Source organism: Protomyctophum parallelum (genome assembly GCF_964188405.1).
Source record: "Protomyctophum parallelum genome assembly, chromosome: 21".
In the NCBI taxonomy this organism is placed as follows: Eukaryota; Metazoa; Chordata; class Actinopteri; order Myctophiformes; family Myctophidae; genus Protomyctophum; species Protomyctophum parallelum.
Window position 1 is genome coordinate 21,466,656 of NC_139713.1, and position 24,930 is coordinate 21,491,585.

The 24,930-nt window shown below is 43.1% G+C and overlaps 1 protein-coding gene across 1 annotated transcript in view; it reads left to right on the forward strand.

Moving 5' to 3' along the window:
• The first annotated feature begins 14,444 nt into the window (after nt 1-14,444).
• The window catches only part of niban2a (niban apoptosis regulator 2a), a 34,119-nt gene continuing 23,633 nt past the window's right edge, over nt 14,445-24,930 (forward strand). The window contains exons 1-2 of the mRNA XM_083794184.1: nt 14,445-14,774; nt 23,731-23,861. Coding sequence (XP_083650310.1) covers nt 14,720-14,774; nt 23,731-23,861 — 186 coding nt within the window. The 5' untranslated portion in view covers nt 14,445-14,719. The remainder of the gene's footprint in view (nt 14,775-23,730; nt 23,862-24,930) is intronic.

Below are 24,930 nucleotides of genomic sequence, written 5' to 3' on the forward strand. Positions count from 1 at the left end.
AGAGAATAATAATCTTATCCACCACAGATCAGGGATTAACGGTCATGTTTGTGCCTCTGTGCCATGATGCTGATATTAGCTTGATCTGTGTACACTGGTCATCTGGCTGTGGTATTAGAATAAATCCATTTAGGGTGAATTGCTGCTTATATCCAGTTGTATCACTGTAAAGTACTAAGCCTGGATTCTGGTAGATTACGGCAGATTAAAGGGGAAAAGCATGTTGTGGAGACTAGGAAAGGCATTTAAACAAGTGGGGGGATTTCCGTGCGTGCGTGCGTGCGTGCGACCGACCGACAGAAAGAAAGAAAGCTTTTTATAGGAATATGTCACAGTCAATTTAACCACGGCTACTTTAAACATTTTTAAACTTTACTTTACGAAACATTTCAAGAACCCAAATGGGGATCCCTTAATTGAACAGAATATTTTCAGATGGGTATCCAACTATATCCACGCCCAAATACAATTAATGTTAATCTGGGGGTCCTTGACATGAAAAGGTTTGAGCGCCACTGTTCCATCTAGACACATAATCCAACAGTCTGAGTCAGTCTTTGTGACGTCATGGTCTCTTATGGGAGACACACAGGATCTTGAAATAGAACGTCGACGTGTTTCACTGAGGAGAGTGACTCCCTGATTCAGCACCGGTCTATTTCTACTGTAGCCTGGGAACCAGACCAATCTGCCACAGGAAAAGGAGAAGAACAAAAAAAACATTCCCTGGGGAGATTGGTCTGGCACCCCCCAGTTTGCATTACATTTCGCTCACCCCAGAGTTGTGGGTGACCAATCGGAGCCCACTATTCAAAGTGAGATTTGTTTGTGCTGTGACGTTGGAAGCTGTTTGCAACCGCCCCTTGAAAATAAATCTTCCACAACAAAGTTCCAGACTAATAATATCTACTCACTAGTGACATTAGTCTGGCCAGTGGCAATGCCAGGCTATCTATTTCCAGCCCCTCCCATTGCTATGATGTACTACAGTCATGGTTCTCAAAGTGAGGGGGTTCCAACTTCCCAGGGGTCCCCAGCTAAATTATTGGAGGAACCAAACGGACCCTTACAGGTCTGTAACTGAGAGTACAAATGGAACCTAATGGCCCTGTAAGGGTCAATTTGGTTCCATTTGCACACTCTCAGAGGCCTCATGCAGTCCTTGAACTACTGTGGAGGGAAAACCTAGCCTTCGTAACAATATGAATATTTGCTCTGGATCAGAGCGTTCGTTCACCAAATGCCTATATTGTAATTATGACAAAGTTTCAAAGATGCAAGGTTGTCTGAAGATACAGCTTTTTTAATCCATGAACAAGATAAAATAACACTTCGGATTTTACTGTGTGGAGGATATCCGTCATTCGCTTTCCCTTTCCTCTTCCATTGCTGATGTATTTCCTCTTTTTTGCCCCTCATCCTTTTCCTGCAGGCGAGTGACTGCTTTTATGTATTTCCTATTGTTCTTCAGTGTGCGATTATATAAAAAATAAATAAAGCAGTGCCCTGCCAATGCTGAAAATAATACAAAATGAAGTAAAACATAAAACGAATTAAATGTGCCGCACCGATATATAAATGGATTGGACAATGTGTAGCAGACAGCAGACAGTAACTCTGGTTTGATTCCAACTGGCTGCAGGTTGTCTCTGTCCTGTCTAAATAAAGTGCAAACTGGCTGAAAATAATCAAATAAAATTAATATTAAATGTAGAAAGCTTAGTGTGCCACACACATGCACCCGTGTGTGCCTCCCACACACAAACCAGTCTGACATAAGAAACAGCGACCAGAATAAACACACAATGGCCAGCCCAGCTGTGTCAACCAACTGGGATCACACACACACACACACACACACACACACACACACACACACACACACACACACACACACACACACACACACACACATACATGGAGTCAGATCTAGCTTACAAGACTGCAGTGGACCCACAGCATAGTGAGCATACAAGGCTGTTGTCCAAGTCTCTTTCAAGCTGGCCATACGAAGTTACATCATGACATTATTGCACAATAGCCGATCTACAAGCTCACAGCCCGTCGCACACTAAGTATAAATCAGGCTTTAGTCTCAGGAGGCTGTCAGCAGTGAGCCATTATGTCACATTGCTCATTGCTCCTTCTCAACATCCTGCATCCTTGACCCCAAATATGCACACGATCCAGCGATGCAGTGCAATGTTGACATAGTCTTCCTTCGCATCATGGTCCATTCCTTAGAGGCGGCTTCACCTAGGAGTATACGTAACGTGACCCATTCCTTTCTCTCCTCTGGATCTCAGCGTCACAACACTGAGTGCAACACCAAGAGAGATCTTAAAGAGACAGGAAGCCATTTCAGTGGAGCGCGTAATGAATTAGGCTCGGTTACTGAGTGAGGGCGTACAAGACAGGCCTGAGATTTCATCATTTTAGATGCAGGACCACTTGGCATTTGGTGTTCTCAAAGGACGAAATACCAGGGCAGCAAAGCCATCAAATAAAACCATGATTTTAAGCAGCTCACAGAAAGTGAGGACAGAAAATTGAGGACACCAATTGTGATTGGCCGGAATGTGATGATGTATATAATGATGTATGGTGATCAGAGTGCCCCTCACTTCCCACACGTGTGATTTTTAATATAGACCTAGTAAAACTATCAGTGTAAAAAAGGTATGGAGTATGGAGGAGAATTCAGAATCTCATGAATGCCACTTTGGCCACATGGAATATAATTTTTTAGGCCAAAAATGCTCCATTACCTCCCTGCCCTGGTATAAAGATGCATCGTCAAGGTTTAAGTTTACAAAACCAACAACCACTATATAGCCACACCCTGAAGAAGACACCGGTTGGCGTTTGGTGGCCTTTTATCAGTTTTAATATTTATAGCCCTGTCTAATTAATAAAGGCTTTTTAATCTATCCTTCAAGCTCAAGTGTGCTTGAAGTCCGTCTACACTAACCACTATTTTGGGGCAAAGCTCACAACGTATGGCAATTTTTGGCAAAGAGATTATGTGTTGAGTACTAGCAGACATGGGGCTCCATTTTCGTCACCGCTAAACCCCTTATCCCTAAACTTCTTTGCCTTTTTTTTTTACTATTTTGCGAAACATTTTAGAATAGTTAAAATGGCCAGTCTACAAGCTCACAACGTGTCAATGTAGAGTCTAGCTGAACTATTCAAAAATGTTTTTCAAAATAGTAAAAAAAAAAAAAAGGCAAAGACATTTAGGGATAAGGGGTTTAGCGGGGACGAAGATGGAGCCCCTAGTGTAGAACCCTGCAGGTGGACCCCTGCATTATCTTTAGTATAATATCTCTATCTTTGGTGAGGACTCTGAGGAGCCAAACTGACCCCTGCATTATCTTTAGTATAATATCTCTATCTTTGGTGAGGACCCTGAGGAGCCAAACTGACCCCTGCATTATCTTTAGTATAATATCTCTATCTTTGGTGAGGACCCTGAGGAGCCAAACTGACCCCTGCATTATCTTTAGTATAATATCTCTATCTTTGGTGAGGACTCTGAGGAGCCAAACTGACCCCTGCATTATCTTTAGTATAATATCTCTATCTTTGGTGAGGACTCTGAGGAGCCAAACTGACCCCTGCATTATCTTTAGTATAATATCTCTATCTTTGGTGAGGACTCTGAGGAGCCAAACTGACCCCTGCATTATCTTTAGTATAATATCTCTATCTTTGGTGAGGACCCTGAGGAGCCAAACTGACCCCTGCATTATCTTTAGTATAATATCTCTATCTTTGGTGAGGACTCTGAGGAGCCAAACTGAGTTCCTGACCAATGTGTGTCTTTAGTGAGGCTCTGACTGGCATTAGGTCTGTGACATAATAACACCAAGTCCAACTTGTGTGGCCTGCTTTAAACCTTGATCCAGTGCTTTGGCAAAAGACTAGATTTAATGGTAGAACACTATATATTAATCCTTGGGAGAGGTGCAAAGTGCAACATTAAACATTTCACTGTAAAGTTCAGAAGATATTAAACAAATTGACAATATTTTTGCATGCCACTTGTACAGTGAAGTAACAACATTAATATTATTTTTTTCATTTTGAAATTTAACAATAATTTTCAGTTAAATGTAATGTAATGCATTGCATCCAAAACTTTTAATGTCAAGGCCCCACAAATGAATATGTATTTGGCTGCGGAACCACATCTGAAAATATTTTGTGCCAGGGAGTAGGGAAGGAGTAGGGGAGGGACCCCCAAAACCTGAGTTTTGTTCAAATGTTTCCAAAATATTCTAGATATTTCACTTTTATTTATGCTAGGCCACAAAAGCCAGGCAGATCGCAGGACAACTGCTGTAATGAATGCTGTAACAGCCATGGGCTCTTTTACGGTAGCATCCATCTTATTATAGGTCTGATGTGAAGACCTATAATATACACTATATCAAACTGTGTGTGCGCGGTGTGTGCACGGTGTGTGTGTGTGTGTGTGTGCGTGCGTGGGAGGGAGGAAGATATAGCTCAGCTCACGTAATTCTGCCTACTAGAAGCGTGGGAGGAAGAGAAGGCTCAGCTCATGACACAGCACTCTTCCCTCAGTAAGAGCAGCAGACAACGCTGCATCTAGGAGGCCTATTTTAGCAAGCCCATTAGGTTATACAGCCCATTGAGAGTATATCATTATACTATGACGAGGTAGGGCAATTAATTAATTCACAAACGAAACGTTGAAGGCTTTCCTGACAGCAGTGATATACAGTAGGCCTACGCGCGTGTGTGTGTGTGTGTGTGTGTGTGTGTGTGTGTGTGTGTATATGCATGTGTTTGTGTGTGTGCGTGCCTACAGTGGGGGCTGCAGGCACTGCGTCACACAATAAGCCCAGATGAGTGTGATGCTCTGGTCGAGCAATGCTTCCAAGGTCAGTGCAAGCAAAGAGCCCTGTGTGTGTGTGTGTGTGTGTGTGTGTGTGTGTGTGTGTGTGTGTGTGTGTGTGTGTGTGTGTGTGTGTGTGTGTGTGTGTGCGTGCGTGCATGAGTGCGTCTTGGTCCTGTGACTGCAGTGGAACTTGGGTGCTATTCAAGGATTTGAAGGACCCCAATCTATTACAGTGTACAATTCTCAGTGTTTGTTTGACTCAAATGGAAACAAATGGGGTCCATATGGTTCCAAGTGTACACTCTCAGAGTTACAGACCCAAAAGCTTCCATTTAGACCCCTGGTGGTGGTCCCTGCGGTTACACACTGGCATTACGAAGCCCACAATTCCGACACATCGCCTTTCCAACTCGCCTCATTACTAACCTGTCCCTAACCCTAACCATAACCGCACGCGTAAGCCACGTAGTGGAATGTCACCCTGTCCACGGTCCCTGCACCCGTCAATGAGAAATAGTGCTATGGGATGGCTACTTACAAACACTGGCCTTTGTTAACTGTTAACTGTATTATTAACTATCAGTGTTACTACAGCTAACTGGCTAGTAAGGCTAGTCTCTCCAGATGCCATTATTCCACAGTCTGTTGACAGCAGAGACAGCTGTCAAAGCACGTATAATTAAAAATAAAAAGATAAAACATGGCTAACATCCTGACAGGTTATAGTAGTGGATGACTACTGTACAGAAATGTACAGTAAAACCAAGTAGCTAGTAAAATATTGTACATAATATAGATGTGAATGAATGATATATGTAGGTCCTGTATTAGCACAATTTATGTTAATCACTTGAATTTTCAACTTGTGTCTGTTTGTACAAGAACAAGGACCACAATGAAAATAAGTCAATCAATGATAACTGACAACAATAAAGGCAATATAAAGTTGTTGGATTACTGATGTGATATCTAGCGTGTCATACTATTAATGACTTGACCAAACATTCATTCTAAACCAAATGATGGTTTGGAAAATTGCCAGAAGTAATGTAAAGAATGTGACATGTGGTGCACTGTTGCCTCACGTACACATGCAAAGTAATGATGATGATGATGATGACAGTCTGTTTTTTTTTTTTTTTTTTAAGATATTTTTTTGCGGCTTACGCCTTTATTGATTTTTTAAGGGATAGAAAGTAGGCTGACAGGAAACGGGAGAGAGATGGGGGGATGACATGCGGTAAAGGCCGTGTCGGGTCCGGGAGTCGAACCCGCGGCACACCGCGACTGGATCACCAGTCCGGTGCCCAGACCGCTACGCTACGGCCTGGGCCTGACAGTCTGTTTTAACCATGTAACTACATCTACAGTATATACTTTAGATGTAGTAGCTATGTACTTTGTTGACCAGGGTACACTATGGGTCAAACATAGCCAATCTACAAGCTCACAATGTGTGGCACTGAGATGTTCAACTACGTATACACTATACAGTATGACATGCCCATACTGAAAACACTATGGTTTCAAGTAGTTAGAGAACTGCATGTGAGAACATGCTAATATAATATTCCAGACTGACATAGCATGGTATAGATGTGAAGTAGAGTAGAAAATACTTTACGTAGTCCTAGGAGAGACCATCTTTTTTAATTTGCCCGGGTTTTCATTCACAAAATAAAGCATCATGTCTAATTTGATGTGGGAATGTGGCTCATAATAATAATGCTTTTCAAGTTCTACTGATGCAATTCTCCTTTTCACTCTGCCCTTGTTTTCCCTCGCATATTGCTCCCTGGAATTGATGCTCATACAGTCATAAAGGGGAGGGAGGGAGAAGCACTATGCTGCCCTTCCCCCTACAACCTGGCTGCCTTGCTGCAGAATGTACTGCTTCCTCCTGCGTCCCCCCCATACACACAGTACACCACGCACACACGCATGCACACGCACACGCACACACACACACACACACACACACACACACACACACACACACGCACGCACACAGTAAACGAAGGTGCCAAAAAGCATCACCTCGGTCAAACAGCGCAGGTGCTGTCCTTTCCTTACGTTTGGGACAAGGCACTAGCTCATCTGTTAACCTCGATGAGTTCATTCAAGAAAATACTGTCTGAAAATCCATCTTTCCTTTCACCAAACTATAGGATTACACAACCATTAGTTAGGGCCAGTGTATGTAATACAAGGCCTGGATAACTGAAGTGAAAAGCTGTTTGCATATCCCATGATTATAGAGCTGGTCATCTAAAAGGCTACATATAGTCTAAATATGGTTTCATATACCATCTATGATACAAAAGCAGAAGTCAGACTTGATAAAATACATGATAAATCCTTGATCCTTATAAACTCATTCCAAGGATTTAGCCATTTTACTGTCTAAAATCAAGCACAGATACATGGTTTGCATAAAAAAGCATGGGGACAGGAATTGCATTAACTAGCCCATGTTCACAGCATGTTGTAACATTAATAAATTAGTTACTATAGGTACCATACAAATGAACACAAGGTAAATAACAGAAGCCTGTTAAATAGTAGTCTCCAATACCCTGAAGTGAGCGTTGAAAAATGCATTACACAATACTTTTAAAAGCCCCCCCCCCTTCTTATTCCCCCCCACCCACCCATTTTTATGGCACATCTGTCACCAGAAGTACCAGCTGCACCCTGTTGACCCTACACAGCATTGATGAGGTAAGGAGATTTGGTGCATCTCAACACCCCTTTTCCCCCTCACTGTATATGTTTCTTTTCCCTTTTTGCCTCCATCATGATGAATTCCTGTTCTTTGGCTAAATAGAAGTGTATATTTGTACATCTAAATGTTTTGATGAATTGAACAAGGTGGACCCTCTTGTAAACAAGTGTAATGCTTTATTGGGTCGTCCACTCACAGTTAACAGTTTTTGTATTGAGTTGTGCTATAAATGTAGGCTACTGTAATTCTGCAAACTGTTAATAAATACTTCAATAAATCAATCAATCAATCAATCAAAATAAAATAAACTAGAGAGGGCCTCCCTTCGTACTGTGCATCACGTGCAATTAGCAATAGCTACCATGGCCAGCTGCAGCCTCCCAAAATCAGGCGTGGGGGTGTCAGTCAGTTGAGTGCTTTAATGATGCAGCCTAAAAAATGTAGGCCTATTTGGTGCATGGTGCAATTAAAGGGCTTGGCGATTGAAAAGCTATACGGATGGATCCTCGGTTTTGGATGGTGTGTGTGTGTGGTGGTGGTGATAGCTCACACTAAATGCGGATTTCTAGTCAGAGAACTTTCTAATTGTGTGCACGGGAACAAAGCATGCGCCATTACAACGAATCAACGTCATTTGGAGTGACATCCGACGGTTAACTACAGTAGGCTATCCTTATAAGAGCAGTAGAGCACAATAGGCTATGTGGTTCATTGTTCAGCTTGGATGCTGATGTTTTACGCAACGTATTAGATCAGTGATCCATCATAGGGGTGAGGCAGCTTAACCTGGGTAATCGAAACGGCGTGTGGGCAACGCGCCTGCATGGGTGAAGACTAGAAGATAACACACACAGCCAGGCCTATATATATTGCAGGCCTATTGCAACTCCTATCACTGATATATAGGCCTTTAGCCGTCTTGGATCAATAGCCTATAGTCAGAAAAAACCCAATTATAATAACGATAGGCTACATTATGATACAACATGTGGTCTTTGTATTGGGTAGCCTACAATCAATGTATCATTCAGTGCATGGACGTTTCTGTGGGCTATTTGCCTCACGCAAGGAATTATAGGCTACACGGTGCACCTTCCCTGGGAAGATGCTCTGATCTTTCATTGGTGATAAACCGCAAAGCAATACGCTATGCTCGGGTCATATTCCACACAAAAACAGGCTACTACAATGTATCCTCATCGTCACCGCTGAAGCAACATACAGTATAGCCTATATACAGCATTCATCTATAGATAATCTATATGACAAATAGTGAGATTACGAGCATATACAGTCCCATCATCTCCGCATCCTTGAGGGGGAGACGCAACTGCACACAGACAGCAGACATGTAGCCTACGCGCGCAGTCTCACGCGCGCACACACTCGACCACCGCACCAATTCCCAACGTTTCACGATATAGATAAAGGTAAACATAAATAAAGGCTACGTTTAAAAGAAAAACAGAATTCTTACTTTCGCCGACCACCGCCTTTAGTCCAATGGGTGCCATGATGTGATGCTGCTGGGTGTCTGACCGTCTCTCTCCTGCGGTTTGTCTGTAGCCCACTATGTACCCCTCACATCGGCGCTGACTGCGGATCAGCCTCCAATTGGAGCGCTATAGAGACTTAACCCCATAGCCTGGAGGGACGGCGGCGGCGCTACGATTGGCTAGAGTCTTCACCCCATAACCTGGAGGGACGACAGTCTCGCTATACGATTGGCTAGTCCACTCCCCATATCGTGGAGTTGTGATACGTGCAATCATCCTTCCATCCATCCATCCCTCGCTCCCTCTCTCCCTCAACTTTTGAGTGGTGCAACTAGCCCTGGTCCAAGGCTTACAGCGAGCCTCTCTCTGACGCCTTGTGGAAGTACCTTCCACAGCCCTCTGGTCATATTTCCACTCCCGTGCGCTGTTTTTCTAATACCAGCAAATAAACAAAACGATGAAACCACTCACCGAAACAAAGCCTGCTAGACCTTGGTAAAAGTCTATTCTCGAACCTGGGAAGTGTCTCAGGTCCCCAGTTTCTCTCTAAAATGCACTTTGTGCCATTTTAATAACGCAATGTACCCTGAATTTAAGGACGGTAACGCTATCCTACACTCGCGAACCGCCAGGATCACATTACTGGCGGTTCGCGAGTGTAGGATAGCGTGACCCAGTTAAATTCAGGGTACATTGCGTTATTAAAATGGCACAAAGTGCATTTTAGAGAGAAACTGGGGACCTCAGACGCTTCCCAGGTTCGAGAATAGACTTTTACCAAGGTCTAGCAGGCTTTATTTCGGTGAGTGGTTTCGTCGTTTTGTTTATTTGCTGGTATTAGAAAAACAGCGCACGGGAGTGGAAATATGACCAGAGGGCTGTGGAAGGTACTTCCACAAGGCGTCAGAGAGAGGCTCGCTGTAAACCTTGGACCAGGGCTATGGTGCAACCAGACAGCTATGTGTGTGGCTGGGTCCCTGGGTCTGTCCCTGCCCTGGCTGTGTCCGAGCACGAAAATAGCGTTATACTTATAGCGTTTGTTCACCACCAAGTGTCACTGTTGCACAGCCTAAAGCCCAACACACACGAGGTGCGCAGCGACACGGCACAGGCGTTGCCGCGCCTGGAAAATAGAACAGTGGCGTATCGGAGCGTCAGGCGAGGCGTGAACGCGCGTCGGACGCCGCCGGTGTGGGATAGGTTCACTGAAAATAACGGAGGCAGCTGTTGGCGTTCGCATACGGTGTGTGTTGCTGTTGGGCTTTACACACAGACACACAGGCCAGGGAGGAGGGCTTGTACAGTACAGTAGTGCACCACTCACTTCAGACAGGTCAGATTTTTTTTGTAATAGACTGCCTTTGAAGTATCGATACAATCGATTATTTGCATTGTAAAACGATTATATATGATACAAAGTCAAACGATACGATATGTTGCTGTTTGCATATAGTTAGATCGTTGACATTAAAATCGATGCTGTTATAATAAATACTGTATCGTATTCGTTACACCTCTAAGATAGATAGATAGATAGATAGATAGATAGATAGATAGACTGTCCCCTGACTGACTCCCCTGTTGCCAGCATTGTTTGGGGTCACAGGAGGGGTCAAGGAACCTGCCTCCGCCAGATGGGGGCGGTATTGATTCACAAGTTCACAACACAGCCTCCATCTGGAATCGCTGACTGCTAGTAGCAATGAACCGAGACGGCCGTGGTTCGGACCAATCAGCATCAGCTACGGACGGAATCTGCCAATCACCTCCCAGCATGGTCATGCTGGACATCCAAAAGGCTTTTGACACCGTGAACCACTCCATACTGGTTAACAAGCTTAAAGCTATTGGTTTTGATAGCACATCAGTGAGCTGGATGCAATCCTACCTGGAGGGGAGAGAACAGATGGTGGAGGTGAACGGAACACTGTCCCCTCCCCTCCCAGTGAGCTGTGGCGTCCCACAAGGAAGCATACTAGGGCCTTTACTGTTCCTAATTTATGTTAACGACATGACTTCAGCTTGTGACTGCAACTTGTTCCTGTTCGCAGATGACTCAGCACTGCTGGTCTCGGACAGGAACAAACTGCAGGTTGAAAAGACCCTCAGCTCTGAACTCGGTAGAATCTGCACCTGGCTCGCTGATAACAAACTATCCTTACACCTGGGAAAAACTCAATCCATCCTCTTCGGATCAAATAGTAAACTCAGCAAGGCAGATGGCTTCTTGGTTAGAGTGGGTGACAATATTATCACACGAAAAGATCAAATTACCTACCTAGGTTCCATCCTGGAGGCCAATCTTTCCGGTCATAAAATGGCCACCAACGTAATCAAAAAAGTCAATCAAAGAACAAGATTCCTTTACAGGATCTCCTCACTGGTCAGCAAAAACACCTTGAAGACCTTAACAGGAGCCCTCGTACAAGGTTTCTTTGACTATGCATCCACCTCTTGGTACCACAGCACCTCAAAGGCCCTTAAAACAAGGCTCCAGACCTCCCAAAACAAACTGGTCAGGCTCCTACTTGGCCTCACCCCCCGAACCCACCTCACCCCTGCCCACTTTGACAGGCTGGGATGGCTTAGGGTCGACGACAGAGTACAGCATCTTGCAATGGGTCTGGTCCACAAGATTCGATACACCACCAAGATACCCATGTACCTGTCTAAATACTTCCTTAATGTAAACGAAGTCCACACCCACAACACCAGAGGGAGTGCAACAAACCATGTACAACCCAGATTCGGCACAAACAAGGGACTAAATTATTTTCGCTCCTATGCCACCAAAATGTGGAACGCCCTACCAACAGTCATTAAGACATGTGAATCCCTTGACTCCTTCAAAACCGCTCTCAAAGGGCACCTACGGATGGCTGCAATTCGAAACTGGCCTCTGTAAAATCTGAATCCCCCCCCACCCCCCCATTTTCCCTCACTGTATATTGTATCTTTTCCCTTTTTTGCTTCCCATATGATGAATTCCTGTTCTGTACTTTAGCTACATAGAAATGTCTATTTGTATGTCTCTAAATGTTTGTATGTCTTTAAATGTTTTGATGAATTGAACAATGTGGACCCTGTTGTAAACAAGTGTAATGCTTAATTGGGTCGTCCACTCACAGTTGACAGTCTTTGTATTGAGTTTGTGCTTAAAATGTACTGTAAATTCTACAAACTGTTAATAAATATTTCAATCAATCAATCAAAAGTAACTTGAAAAAAAAGGGCCTGCCTTCTTCAGCGATTGGGTTACACTTACAGTGATACCAGATGGAAGTAGTTAGTTGTGAAACGAGTTTGAAGCTAGCTTCACACACACACACACACACACACACACACACACACACACACACACACACACACACACACACACACACACACACACACACACACACACACTTATTTTGGGGTGATATGTTTGAGAACAACTGAACACCTCCCCTCCCCTGAAACACCCCAGCTCCATGTGAGGTGGAATGGATACAATAGCTAAAATGGTGGTAGTAATAAAGGTGGTATAAATAGGCTACCGGTATACACATTTATAAGCTAAAATGATGATGTTTTTAATTCACAGGACTAATAGCTCACTGTCCTTTAAATTGGAAAAGACACAGCATGCATTCTCCATCTGTAGCATTTAAAATTGTTTGGTTGATTTAATGTAGCTGCAATCATAAACCTATACCAAACTTTGTTTTGTCTTAATTTAGGCATATAGGCTATACTTATTTTCTGGCCCATATATAAGGTTATTAAACAGCAGACTTTATTTGAAAGCCGACCAGGATAATGTGTTCTTTCCAGAATAGTAGCCTATATATAGTCCTCCTCAACAATTTGACTATTCTCAAAAAATAATTTCATTGCGCTCAAAAATGAACTTCCTCAACGTTGTATTTATTCCTACCCCAGTGAGAACATTAGAAACGTATTATTAATATTATTATTTACTTGGTTCAAAAATATCAGTTGATTCTGTGTTTTTTGACAGAGACATATTGTTGTCTGTCAGAAAGTCAGTAGACCTAGCTCTGGTCCATAGCCTTCAGTAGAAGGCTATATGGACCAGACCAGAGCTACAGTAGGCCTAGCCTATTTTTTTTAGCCAGTTGAAAGCAGTGACTTTACACACATTGGTGGTGTCCTTTCAAACAAAAGCGAACGTTTTACAGTGGTGTCTCCTGCTATGGACAAGGGGCTTCAGCATCAATCAGTTGACACTGATTGACACTGATTCAATCAGCGTCTCAGACCCTTCTGTCTCTACTATTCTCTATAGGCCAGGGGTGGCCACACTTTTTTGACTTGAGAGCTACTTTCAAAATGACCAGCTCAACAAGATCTACCCACCGAAAACATTATAATACCATTGCTGAAAATGGCTTTGGAATAGCGTCGCTGGCATTACATGTATAGACAAATACAATTGGAAAGGGAAATAGAGGGGGAGAAATGGAATAAGTAGGCTAGAGAATTTGCATTTAATTTGTAATTCTACCGAAATTTGTGCACAGCAACACTCTTGAAAACAAAGTAGCCTATTGCATTTTGGGTTTGAGCTGACAGGCGATTTTTAATGTCAATCAATCAAGTCAACTTAATTATTTGCAGATGATGCCAAAAAATGTTTTTATATTTTTAATTAAATATTCTTTTTGACTTTTCTCATAAATGCCCAGTGAAACGCGCCAATTGCCTTATTTTGCCATAATCATTATGATGATCTATTATTAGCCCAGAGGCCACACGCCACAGTAGGCCTAAATATCGGCAACGTTCTGGACAGTGGATCAATTGTATGTACCGTATGTCTGGTCCACATGATGGCGCTGTGTCTCTTCAAATTCGGAGAGGGACGAGGGAGCTCCCTGTGCGTGTAGGCCCGGCCTACATTGATTGTAAGATTGCTCTTAGACTTAGGCTAATTGTTCATTTGTTGGACTGACTGCATCTGCATGTGACTTTGATTGACATTAGACTATAGAGCACACGTGCTGTGAAAATAGCCTAATAGCTAGCCTAAAGGGATTCATAAAAGGTAAAAATGCACTGATGATCACTGATCTGATAAAGGTATAGGCCTATATGTTATTAGAAAATATTTGGCCGATATGTTAAAAAAAAAAAAAACCTAGTAGCCTAACGGTCTTGTGAAGGTCGATCGAAACGACCGAGCCACTTAATTTCAATATGAATAGTCACAGAATCAGACTGGCTGTAGCCACTCCTTTTGCAGAACACGTTGATACCCAGAGGGTGTGTCCTGTCCTGTGTCTGATACTATATGAAGTAACTACAGAAATACATAATCACAAGTTCACTGAAGTTGCTAGTTGGTTCTCTGTAGTGCTCTGCTGCTCTCATTTGAGTCAATCACGGGACTCAGGACGGACTGGAGAGCTGGAGAGGAGGATAACCGAGACGGATTATAGACGCGCATCTGCATCATATACCATCGTACAGAACCACTCTACAACGATCTGTTGGAGGGGAAGCTAAAGTGGATCACTTAACCATTTTCAGATATCTGAGGTGATAGTGCGGTGTTGAAACCTCACCTGGGGTAGCCCACTTGGCCAGGGTATTTGGGAGGCTTACCTCGGTCACCTGAAGGCTGTAGCCATGGGAGACGTCGTGTCTTCTCATCTGGATGAGAGCAAGCGTGAATTGATCACAGGTAAGAGAGCACCGTTTGACTTGAGTATCACTCACATACATAGCATTGGTTCTCAAAGCGGAGTCCGGGGGGACCACCACTGGTGGTCCACCAGGGGTCCTTTAAAGGGGTTCCAGGGGGTCGCCAGCAACATGAAGAACAGTTTAACAGCTTTAACTCTATTTTATACTTTGACTATTCGAAAATAGCTGAGCCTGAGCTACATCATTTGAAGAACTTTAAAGATATGCTATTTAAAGAGCTACATGTGAACTCTAAAAATTTGCCATTTAAAATTAAAAAGGGGGAGGATTTCTAAAGAAATAAAAAATAAAAACACAAATATTCTCTTTTTGGGTCCAGCACAAAGTCCTTTCAGATGGGGGTCTGGGACCAAATACTGTACATTAATTTGGGAGTCCTTGGTGGGAAAAAAAATGGGGAACCACTTATTAGCTATCTATTGAAGAGACAGAGATTATTATTATTTCTCTTATTTTCCATACAGAGCAGCAAACAGCCTATAGGCTAAAATGCCAGGCAGTTCCCTAGAAAGTCACATCTCCCACACTTGCCTAGTCTGTTCCAGTATTCACTTCAGTTGCTCTGTCTGCAGACAGTGCACCAACTTGAAGAAAGCCTAGAGCTCAAATCTCCACGCATGGCTATTTACAAGAGATAATGACTAGGTTTCCCCATGGCCCGGGGTTGGTGTTTGTGTAAGTTTAGTTGGCTTCTATTTAAAACTTAGAATGCCCATATAGCCTCCCACTGTGATTTATTGTGGTTGGTGTGATTTCAACAAAGCATGGGAACGGAATAAGAGTTGAGTGAGCATTACCAAGTTGGAGAGAGCGATGCATTCTGTTCTGTTTTGAACTGATAGGATGCTCATGTCTCTTTGAGTAGCAAGGCTGCACCAATGTCACTCTTGTCAAAAGAGCTCAAGAAAATAAAGACGCCCAGTTCCTATTTGCTTTGGCTTAGTGGTTACAACTAGGGACTTGATGGTTTCCCAAAGAAGTTGCCTGGGCTGCCAGCCTCAGGATGGGAGCCACATGTGGGTGATGCACCATAGCATAGTATTTTAGACAAGTAAGACGCGCAAACGCGTGAAGCGAACGCAGCTCGTGTGTGTGTGGTTGTGTGTGTGTGTGCTACAGCTGCGCCCTGTGTGTGTGTGTGTGTGTGTGTGTGTGTGTGTGTGTGTGTGTGTGTGTGTGTGTGTGCGTGCGTGCGTGCGTGCCACAGCTGCGCCCTCTGGTGGCGGGCCGGTGGTGTAACAGCGTGACACCACACAGCGTGACACACACACAGACACTCAGCCCCTGCTGTCATAGTAAGTGGCTCACTGCATTCGCAACTAGAGTTAACATAATGTACAATAAGAATTATAATTATGCATCACAAGTTGAATAACACGTAGGCTACACAAATAAGGGTTTATGCAACGTTGGTGCCTCAGCAGTGTACAGCAACTTCAAGCAATTATTTGTACCAATACAGTTAAACTTGTACAACTTGGCAGTGAAATGCTGTGTGTGTGTGTGTGTGTGTGTGTGTGTGTGTGTGTGTGTGTGTGTGTGTGTGTGTGTGTGTGTGTGTGTGTGTGTGTGTGTGTGTGTGAGAGAGTGAGTGAGTGAGTGAGTGAGAGAGAGAGAGAGAGAGAGACAGTGTGAGAGAGAGAGACAGTGTGAGAGAGAGAGACAGTGTGAGAGAGAGAGACAGTGTGAGAGAGAGAGACAGTGTGTTAGAGAGAGAGAAGGAAGAAAGGAGGGTATGAGCCAGACAGGCGTTGTGCTTATTAATCCTCCTAGGCGTGTTGCTACCTGCTTTACCGCTGCAGCTTCACTCACTATTCTGTTCTCTCAAACTCTGCCAGTCTCTCCTATGCTTACCAGGATAAAGCACAGCACAGGCCTGTTTGTGTGTGCAGGCGTGCGTGCGTGTGTGTGTTTGCGTGGGAAGGCACGCTGGTCAGCAATTCTGCTGTGGGAGTCTTATTTAGAGTAGACAGCTCAATCAAGATGATTTCTTCATATTTGCTGCTGAAGCACATTCTCACGGACTGATCTCCTCCCTTATGAGTGTACACACACACACACACACACACACACACACACACACACACACACACACACACACACACACACTTATGTTCTATGTTATGCAGTCATTAGTAAAACCTTTTCCGTGAAAACAACCTCTGCCTCATGTGGGCAAACATATTTTTGTTACCTACCAGCAAAAAAAAGTTGTCAGTGATAATGAAGACATTAACAATCCTGTACTGTCCCGTTTCAAATGGGCCCTAGAAGTTTGTCTGGCTTACAGTACATGGTAAATCGCCCATTGGATGAAACCTAGTGAGGAAGACTATAGGACTCAAAGATACTTGAATACTTGAAACCAAGACTAATCAGTTGTGCTTGATAGATAGTATCAACAAGGCAACAATGGAACTCACACTGATCAGATCATGAGTTGTGTCATAGAACTGTGGTCACATGTCTATCTATCAAATGCCACATAAAACTGTGGTCACACATGTCTATACACAGTATCTATCTTTAGAATACAGGGAAATAAATTATGTGTGCGTGCGTGTGTGCATGTTTTGTAAAACATGTATCAGAATAATACATTTTAGTCGATTATACAAACATTTTGAGTCGATTTGATCAAAAATGTATTGGCCAATAAAAGAAAAACAGCTTCTCGCAAATATTCAATTAATCAAACAAATAATCACTTTGAACTGAAGATAATCCATTTTTGCAGCCCTAGTAAATGGTGCATTTATACAGTGCCTAAGAGGCAAGGCACCTCCCTGCTCACCTGGAGCATGGGGTTCAGTGTCTTCCTCAAGGACACTTCAACAACCCAGAGGGAGCTGGGGATGGAACCAGGAACAGTCCAAAGTGGCTGATCTACCTCGTGAGCCACTAGTATCCATTATATTATCTCCTTTCCTCCCTGCATGGAAACTACTGTGTGGGGACAGCCATGCACCAACACAGCTCCTCAGCTGTAATCGAACCGAAGACACCTCAACAATGTGGTCAGCACATCACCCACTCAACCACCAGTTGTCAAGTTAACTTTTGAAACACAGTGTCCATTTTTACACCATAATTCAATTATCTCTTTAGTTTTTGCTTTCCTCACTCGATTAACAACTTAAAGCCATTATACTTTATTGACCGGGGTCCCCTTAGGGATCTGTATTAGGTCCCTTCCCTTTACCCTCTAAAGTTCAAGAAGCTCAACATTTGCATAACCAACAAGTCCTTTTGTAAACCATTACTTTACAGGTATTTCTGCTTTACTGAGCAGTGCATTGGAGAGAGACTGGGAACTTTGGGAAGAGAAGAGAGGACAAAGAGCGAGAAACTGACATGCAATAGTACACTGCAAAAACAAGTATTAATTGAACCCAGATAGTCTAAAAATCTACCTGTATATTATTAAGTGTTCACTTTTACACCCTCAGAATTAAATGAATAACTGCATAAGTGCACTCCTCAGAGCGCACGATAAACCAATACCGGTCCATTTACGGCCTGCAGTTTAAAATTAACATTAAAATGGAGGCAGTGGTAAGCTATAAGGGTCTACGTTTACATCAACGCTCAGGACTCTGCTGTGTAGTTATGATGTCCGGACAGATTTGAACCCATGCCAAGCCTCCAGGACACCCACAGCACATTATTAACAGCCAATATATAAAAGCGTTGCTAATATCATCACAGTGGGGTTCTCTCCCACCTTCTTCTATTCCAAGGACAAGCTCCAGCATGTTATCTGCACTGCAGAGCAGGTGATTGGCTGTCAGCTGGCCTTCATGAAATAGCTGCATGATGCCAGGGTGATGAACAGGGCGGGAAGGGTTGCCACCAACCCTACGTAGTACATACCCCTGTAACCATCTGCTCAAAACACTATGCCTGGTGGGTGGTGGCAGCTTGCCATCCTGACCACTTCAAAATAGTCTCCCCAAGATGTCACCTTTCTTGGGTGTACCGACTTAAAGCTGCAATCCTTTTTGTGTGAATAAACATGAATTTAACCAATCTGTATGTTGTAACTAAACTGCAGTGATTGGAGGTGTCCCTGCTCTTCTGGGGCCACCGTATAGGAGCACTAACTGGTTGACAAGAGGTATTACTTGAAGCTCAAAGCGCAATATCTACCCTAACCCTGCCCAAGTGGGTGTTTTGTGTAAGCTCAGCGGTAAATGTTGGCCCTTGCACAGGAAGCCTGGGTTTGAATTCCAGGTATAGGACATACATATAATAGATTGCAGCTTTAACAAATCGTGGCATGGCACTTTCACAAAAATGTCATATTGTCAACTGAAATGTTGACATGTCGAACAGGAGGGTCATGTGACAAAAGTGTCAGACTGTAAGTGTCAGAATGTAAACCTCACTTGTACTATTGAATCGGTCTCACCTGTCAGTTAGGGCATAAAAGGGTCACGGACAGATGGGTGGAACGTGTACAACGGGTATTGCATAGCAGGGGCCCGGGTGGGGCATGGAACTTCCATCGTTACCGATTCTGTGCTCTACAGCCGGGCACCAGCGGGTCATTTCTAGGCACCAATATCACCACGACAAATCCATGTACCTACTACCTTGAGTCACATATTGAATCATTGCACCGCAGCTGCCTCATTGTATTATATCACTAGCTGAGTTCCCAGTATTGTGCGGGTGAAATAGAACTTGCCGAGGCCAGTCTATCACGTCAGTATTATGATGACAAAAGAAAGCACTGTAGCGTTTCAGACATTTAAATGCATTTTTTATTTACAATGTGCTGAGTAAAAAAGTGAATCTTCATCAGATGCTGATGAAGATGCACTTGGCATCAAAGTCACTTATTCACTTTCCACCTTGTGAATAAAAAGATATATAGACCGAGAAGCTGATGTCTCTGTGATGCATCCAGCCCTGAGGCCGATTCTAAAAAAAAGTCTTCTAAATCCTAAAAGTTTTCTGAAAAACCTATGTCAGGGGAGCTCAACCTTTTTCATGTCAAGGACCCCCAGAATTGTCTGTATTTGACTGCGGACCCCCATCTGAAAATATGTTGTTCCAGAAGCAAAGATTTGACTATATTCTATATTATATACTATATTTGTCGGCTCACTTCTTTGTGTCATCCATTCCAATTTCTCTCCGGATTGAATCAAATTGCAATTTCTGTTTACTAAAGAGACCCTTTTATTGAACAAACACTATAACACTCTATAGCTAAGATTACAGAATATAGAGCAATTTAACACTTATTTCAACCAAAAATATCACTTACTGCATCTTTAACACACTGCCGTACTACCCAGTGAGCTTCAGAGGACCACAATTATCCTACATTATACAGTACTGAATTCATATTATGTGTCTATGTAGCTGTGGTGAGACCTGCAGCGTTTCATTTATTCCATACTCAAAGAAGCCCTCTGTCTGTCTGCCGGTAATGGAAACAGGAAGCAAAGTGTTCAATTCCAGCCCAGATTTCCATTGTGGTGCCCCAACTCACTGGCCGCTAATGGGGATCTGAATAAACGTAAACATGGCTAGCCGGGACACATGTACATACATTAAATGCATACAGTATAGACAGACACACACAATACTGTTACTGTTGCACTCGCTAACTTGGAATTGTGCCTTCTTTTCTCTTTTTTTTGTTCAGTTAGCTTCAAGCCAAACGATCATTTGCAGTGTGGTGTGTTGTAACAAGAGCTGCTACTTGCTAAGGATTCTCTTCTTCTGTGTGTGTGTGTGTGTGTGTGTGTGTGTGTGTGTGTCCGTGTCCGTGTCCGTTTGTGTGTACGCGCGAGTGTGCATGTGTGCGCGTCACTCATGCATGCCCCGTCTTCTGGTTCTGGCATGGCAAAGCCCTGGGCAGTGGAAAGTACGGTTTTCAGAAATAGCAGCCATGATTGTACAGGGCAGGCATTGCGTGTTGTCCTTGTTGTGATATTCATTCAAATTCGAAAGAGGAACCTACATTTACTGAGTAATAAAAACAAGGCAGACACGTTTCTGTAATTAATTTCAAAAGCACTTGCTGTATGACTAAAACAATGGACTGTTGATAACAGCAGAGTTTTATCAACAGTAAGCACTATGCACAGCTGTTCAATTCAAGTGTTTCACATACACTTGAGTTATAAGAGGGCAGTTGTAATAAATTATACTCTCTCATACGCATGCAAACACACACATATACTGTAGTATTCCTAATGCATAGAAACTGAGCATACAGTAATTATACAGTAATGCTAATGCAGTTGGATGCAAAACTTTCCTGAGAAATATTTAGATCAGTGGTTGTCAAATGATTGGGCCAACCTGCATTGGATCAAGAGCCGCACAAGACAAAAACGCAAAGAAATCATTCAACACCCAGTAAAATATATCCTGAAGCTATAACCATTAGGACACTCGTATGCATTCTAGGAATACCCTGTTAATAACAAAGGATTTGACTAAACAATGGGTTTAGTGCAGTTGCATTAAACCTCTACTGTACACGCAGTAAAGTCCTCCGTGTCGATGTATCCATTTGTTAAATTAACAGTCAGGATCTTCCATTATATGAGATACATTGTAGTATTGCTACAGTAGTGTTTGTGTTTTAAGGTTAAGGCTGTGTTTGATGTCCTAACTGTCCCTATCCTACCTCCTCCACATTCTCTCCCTCGCTATCCTGTCTGGTGGACACTTTCCTTCCTGACCTCCCACACCAGACCTGTTTGCTCCTTCCTGCCCCCCCCCCCCCCCCCCCCCCCCCATTCACAAACATATCTCCTCATCCTGACTCAGCTGAAAACACTGATCGGCTGACAAACCTTACGTTTCCTAGTGATGGGGCGGAGAGGGCATGGAGATATGAATTCCCCAGTGTTGCTTGTAATCTCATTTAAATTCGGTCCTATTTTGTGGTTTGTGTGTTGGGGTGGGGGGGGGGGGGGGGGGGGGGGGGTGCTGCTTCAGTGATTTCAGACTGTGGAAAGATTTTTCTGGCCACAAGCCAACTGTTGTTGTAAATATATTTTGGGTTAAATGTAATATTTGTGGTGCTGACACTGGACCTTGCAGTGGTGGCCTCTTCTGATGTCATGGTGGATTTAGTGGTGTGTCTGTGGGTGTACAAATGCGTCCGTTAAACTCCATTTGGTTCCATTTATACACTCTCAGAGTTACATTGACAAGAATGATTTTACTGTCACAGTACCCAGGAAAATCCAATCTTAAAGACATAAACAGTGTAAGAGTTAAGTAGGATTTGACTGTGTAGGCTAGGCAGCATGTGTGAAATTATGGATTGTTGACAATTCAACATCCACTAAATTATGGGAAGTGTGCCATGCACACAAACTATGTGCAGACTTGAAATCTTTACCGCAACTGGTACAACAAAGTCCCATAGAAATCAACTGGTACAAGTCCCATAGAAACCAACTGGTACTACCAAGTCCCATAGAAATCAACTGGTACTACCAATACCAAGTCCCATAGAAATCAACTGGTATACTACCAAGTCCCATAGAAGTCAACTGGTACTACCAAGTCCCATAGAAACCAACTGGTACTACCAATACCAAGTCCCATAGAAGTCAACTGGTACTACCAAGTCCCATAGAAATCAACTGGTACTACCAATACCAAGTCCCATAGAAATCAACTTGTATACTACCAAGTCCCATAGAAATCAACTGGTATACTACCAAGTCCCATAGAAATCAACTGGTATACTACCAAGTCCCATAGAAATCAACTGGTACTACCAATACCAAGTCCCATAGAAATCAACTTGTATACTACCAAGTCCCATAGAAATCAACTGGTATACTACCAAGTCCCATAGAAGTCAACTGGTACTACCAAGTCCCATAGAAATCAACTGGTATACTACCAAGTCCCATAGAAATCAACTGGTATACTACCAAGTCCCATAGAAATCAACTTGTATACTACCAAGTCCCATAGAAATCAACTGGTATACTACCAAGTCCCATAGAAATCAACTGGTACTACCAAGTCCCATAGAAACCAACTGGTACTACCAAGTCCCATAGAAACCAACTGGTACTACCAATACCAAGTCCCATAGAAATCAACTGGTACTACCAATACCAAGTCCCATAGAAACCAACTGGTACTACCAATACCAAGTCCCATAGAAACCAACTGGTACTACCAATACCAAGTCCCATAGAAATCAACTGGTACTACCAATACCAAGTCCCATAGAAACCAACTGGTACTACCAAGTCCCATAGAAACCAACTGGTACTACCAATACCAAGTCCCATAGAAATCAACTGGTATACTACCAAGTCCCATAGAAGTCAACTGGTACTACCAAGTCCCATAGAAATCCTAATAACCTTTGGGAATAGTGAAGGAGTGTTTGATGCCCATGAGCGAGTTCAGTTCTGATCCATCCATCCATCTGTTTGATTGGCCAAACCACAGAGAGAACAATTGATGAGGACAGAAGGACAGAGGTTTCCTTTTATAGTAGGATAGTAGGATGTCTTTGGTCAAACCAGGGTGTTTAGGCAACAGTTTCTGTTGTACAGTATATGCTGTCAGACCATAGCTTGGTCAGCGAGAGGGGGAGAGGGGAAAGGTATGGGAGAGAGATGTACCCAAACAATAACTTGGCCAATGCTGCATACTGAAACCTGAAATGCTCACATATTTTATTTGTGCCGCATAGCCAGGCAAACTGACAAGTGATGTGCAATAACTCTCTGTACTCTGCACTTTCTTTGATTGTGTTTTTTGGTCATTTTATTGTATTGGAGCTTCTGAGCAGTGAGCACATGTATGTACCTAAACAGAATCTGACAATGCAAAAGTGCTGCATTTTCTGTGTGTATTGAATATAATGTAAAAATGCTATACATCATCATTAATGCGTGTGTGTGTGTGTGTGTGTGTGTTGCCCCCAGCTCGCACCGGGGACGTGATGAGTGAGTTTGGTGTTCTGTACGAGCAGCAGTATCCAGTGGCTCTCTTCAACAGCGTCCGCTATGAGATTGAAGGAGGAGGAGGAACACAATCGCAGCTCCTTCACAGAAAGGCAAGTTCACACACTCCATTCCTACAGGGATGTACGTCCTGTACCACTCACTCTCCCTTACTATGCCGGGGTGTGGTCCTACTGTGTGACTATAGTAGAAGTTTACGTTAATCGTCAATATACACAAGGCAATTGAAATGTGTCTTTCCTCATATCACTCCTTAGTTTCACATAGTATGTAGAGACTAGTCAAAAGGTGAAGATGTGGGCCGCGACCAGTTGCGGTCTTGCGGATGCGTGCTCACGTGTTATACCGCATTGTTTTTTCAGTCCGTTGTCTGTCACTGCTATACAACTACAATATATCACTTTGAAATGTATTATTTATGAAGAATAGCCACTTTAATAATTGACAATAAAAACAAAGGAGCCCCAATAATCAATTGTAAAGTATATAGAACAATTCAATTTGAAGTGAAACACACATTACCATGGCAAAGCCAAGTAGCCAACATTTACATCTGCAGTTTCTGTTTGCTAATGTGTGGCTATTGTTCTCAGGTTTCAGCTAGATCACCTGAGAGCCCAAATATTTTCAAATTGTAAATAGCTACACAACATTTTACCGTCCAGTCTTGTAACAGTTTTGCCCCCACTACAAACAAAAGAGTGTATGTGCATCGCACGTGTATCCCTGAATACAATAGTGTTTGCGATCATAATTTACTAGTCTTGTCAACAATCGGTCTACCCTGCAACGGACACAGTTCGGCCATTCAGCGGTCTGTGTCTTTGTAGCCGTTACCACTTCTGACGGAACCATGGAGCCATTAGAGGGAAAGTGGAGCACATTTCATGCATGGACAGACAGCCATGAATCACTCCTCACATTCTCTGTTGTCAAACTTAATGTGATGGCGTTGCAGCGGGACCGAACACAGGTGCAATAATGAATACACAGCAGAGTGATACTAGGTCTGACTATTTGAATGCACTGTATATTCAGATGGATTCATGCTCAAGAAATGTGGAGAATTTCACATTTTCCAGGAAGCTTTTAAACATGGCGCTCTCTTTCGCCCCGCTCTCATTCTCCCCCTCGTCCTCCCCCATCTCTTAACTATTTCCT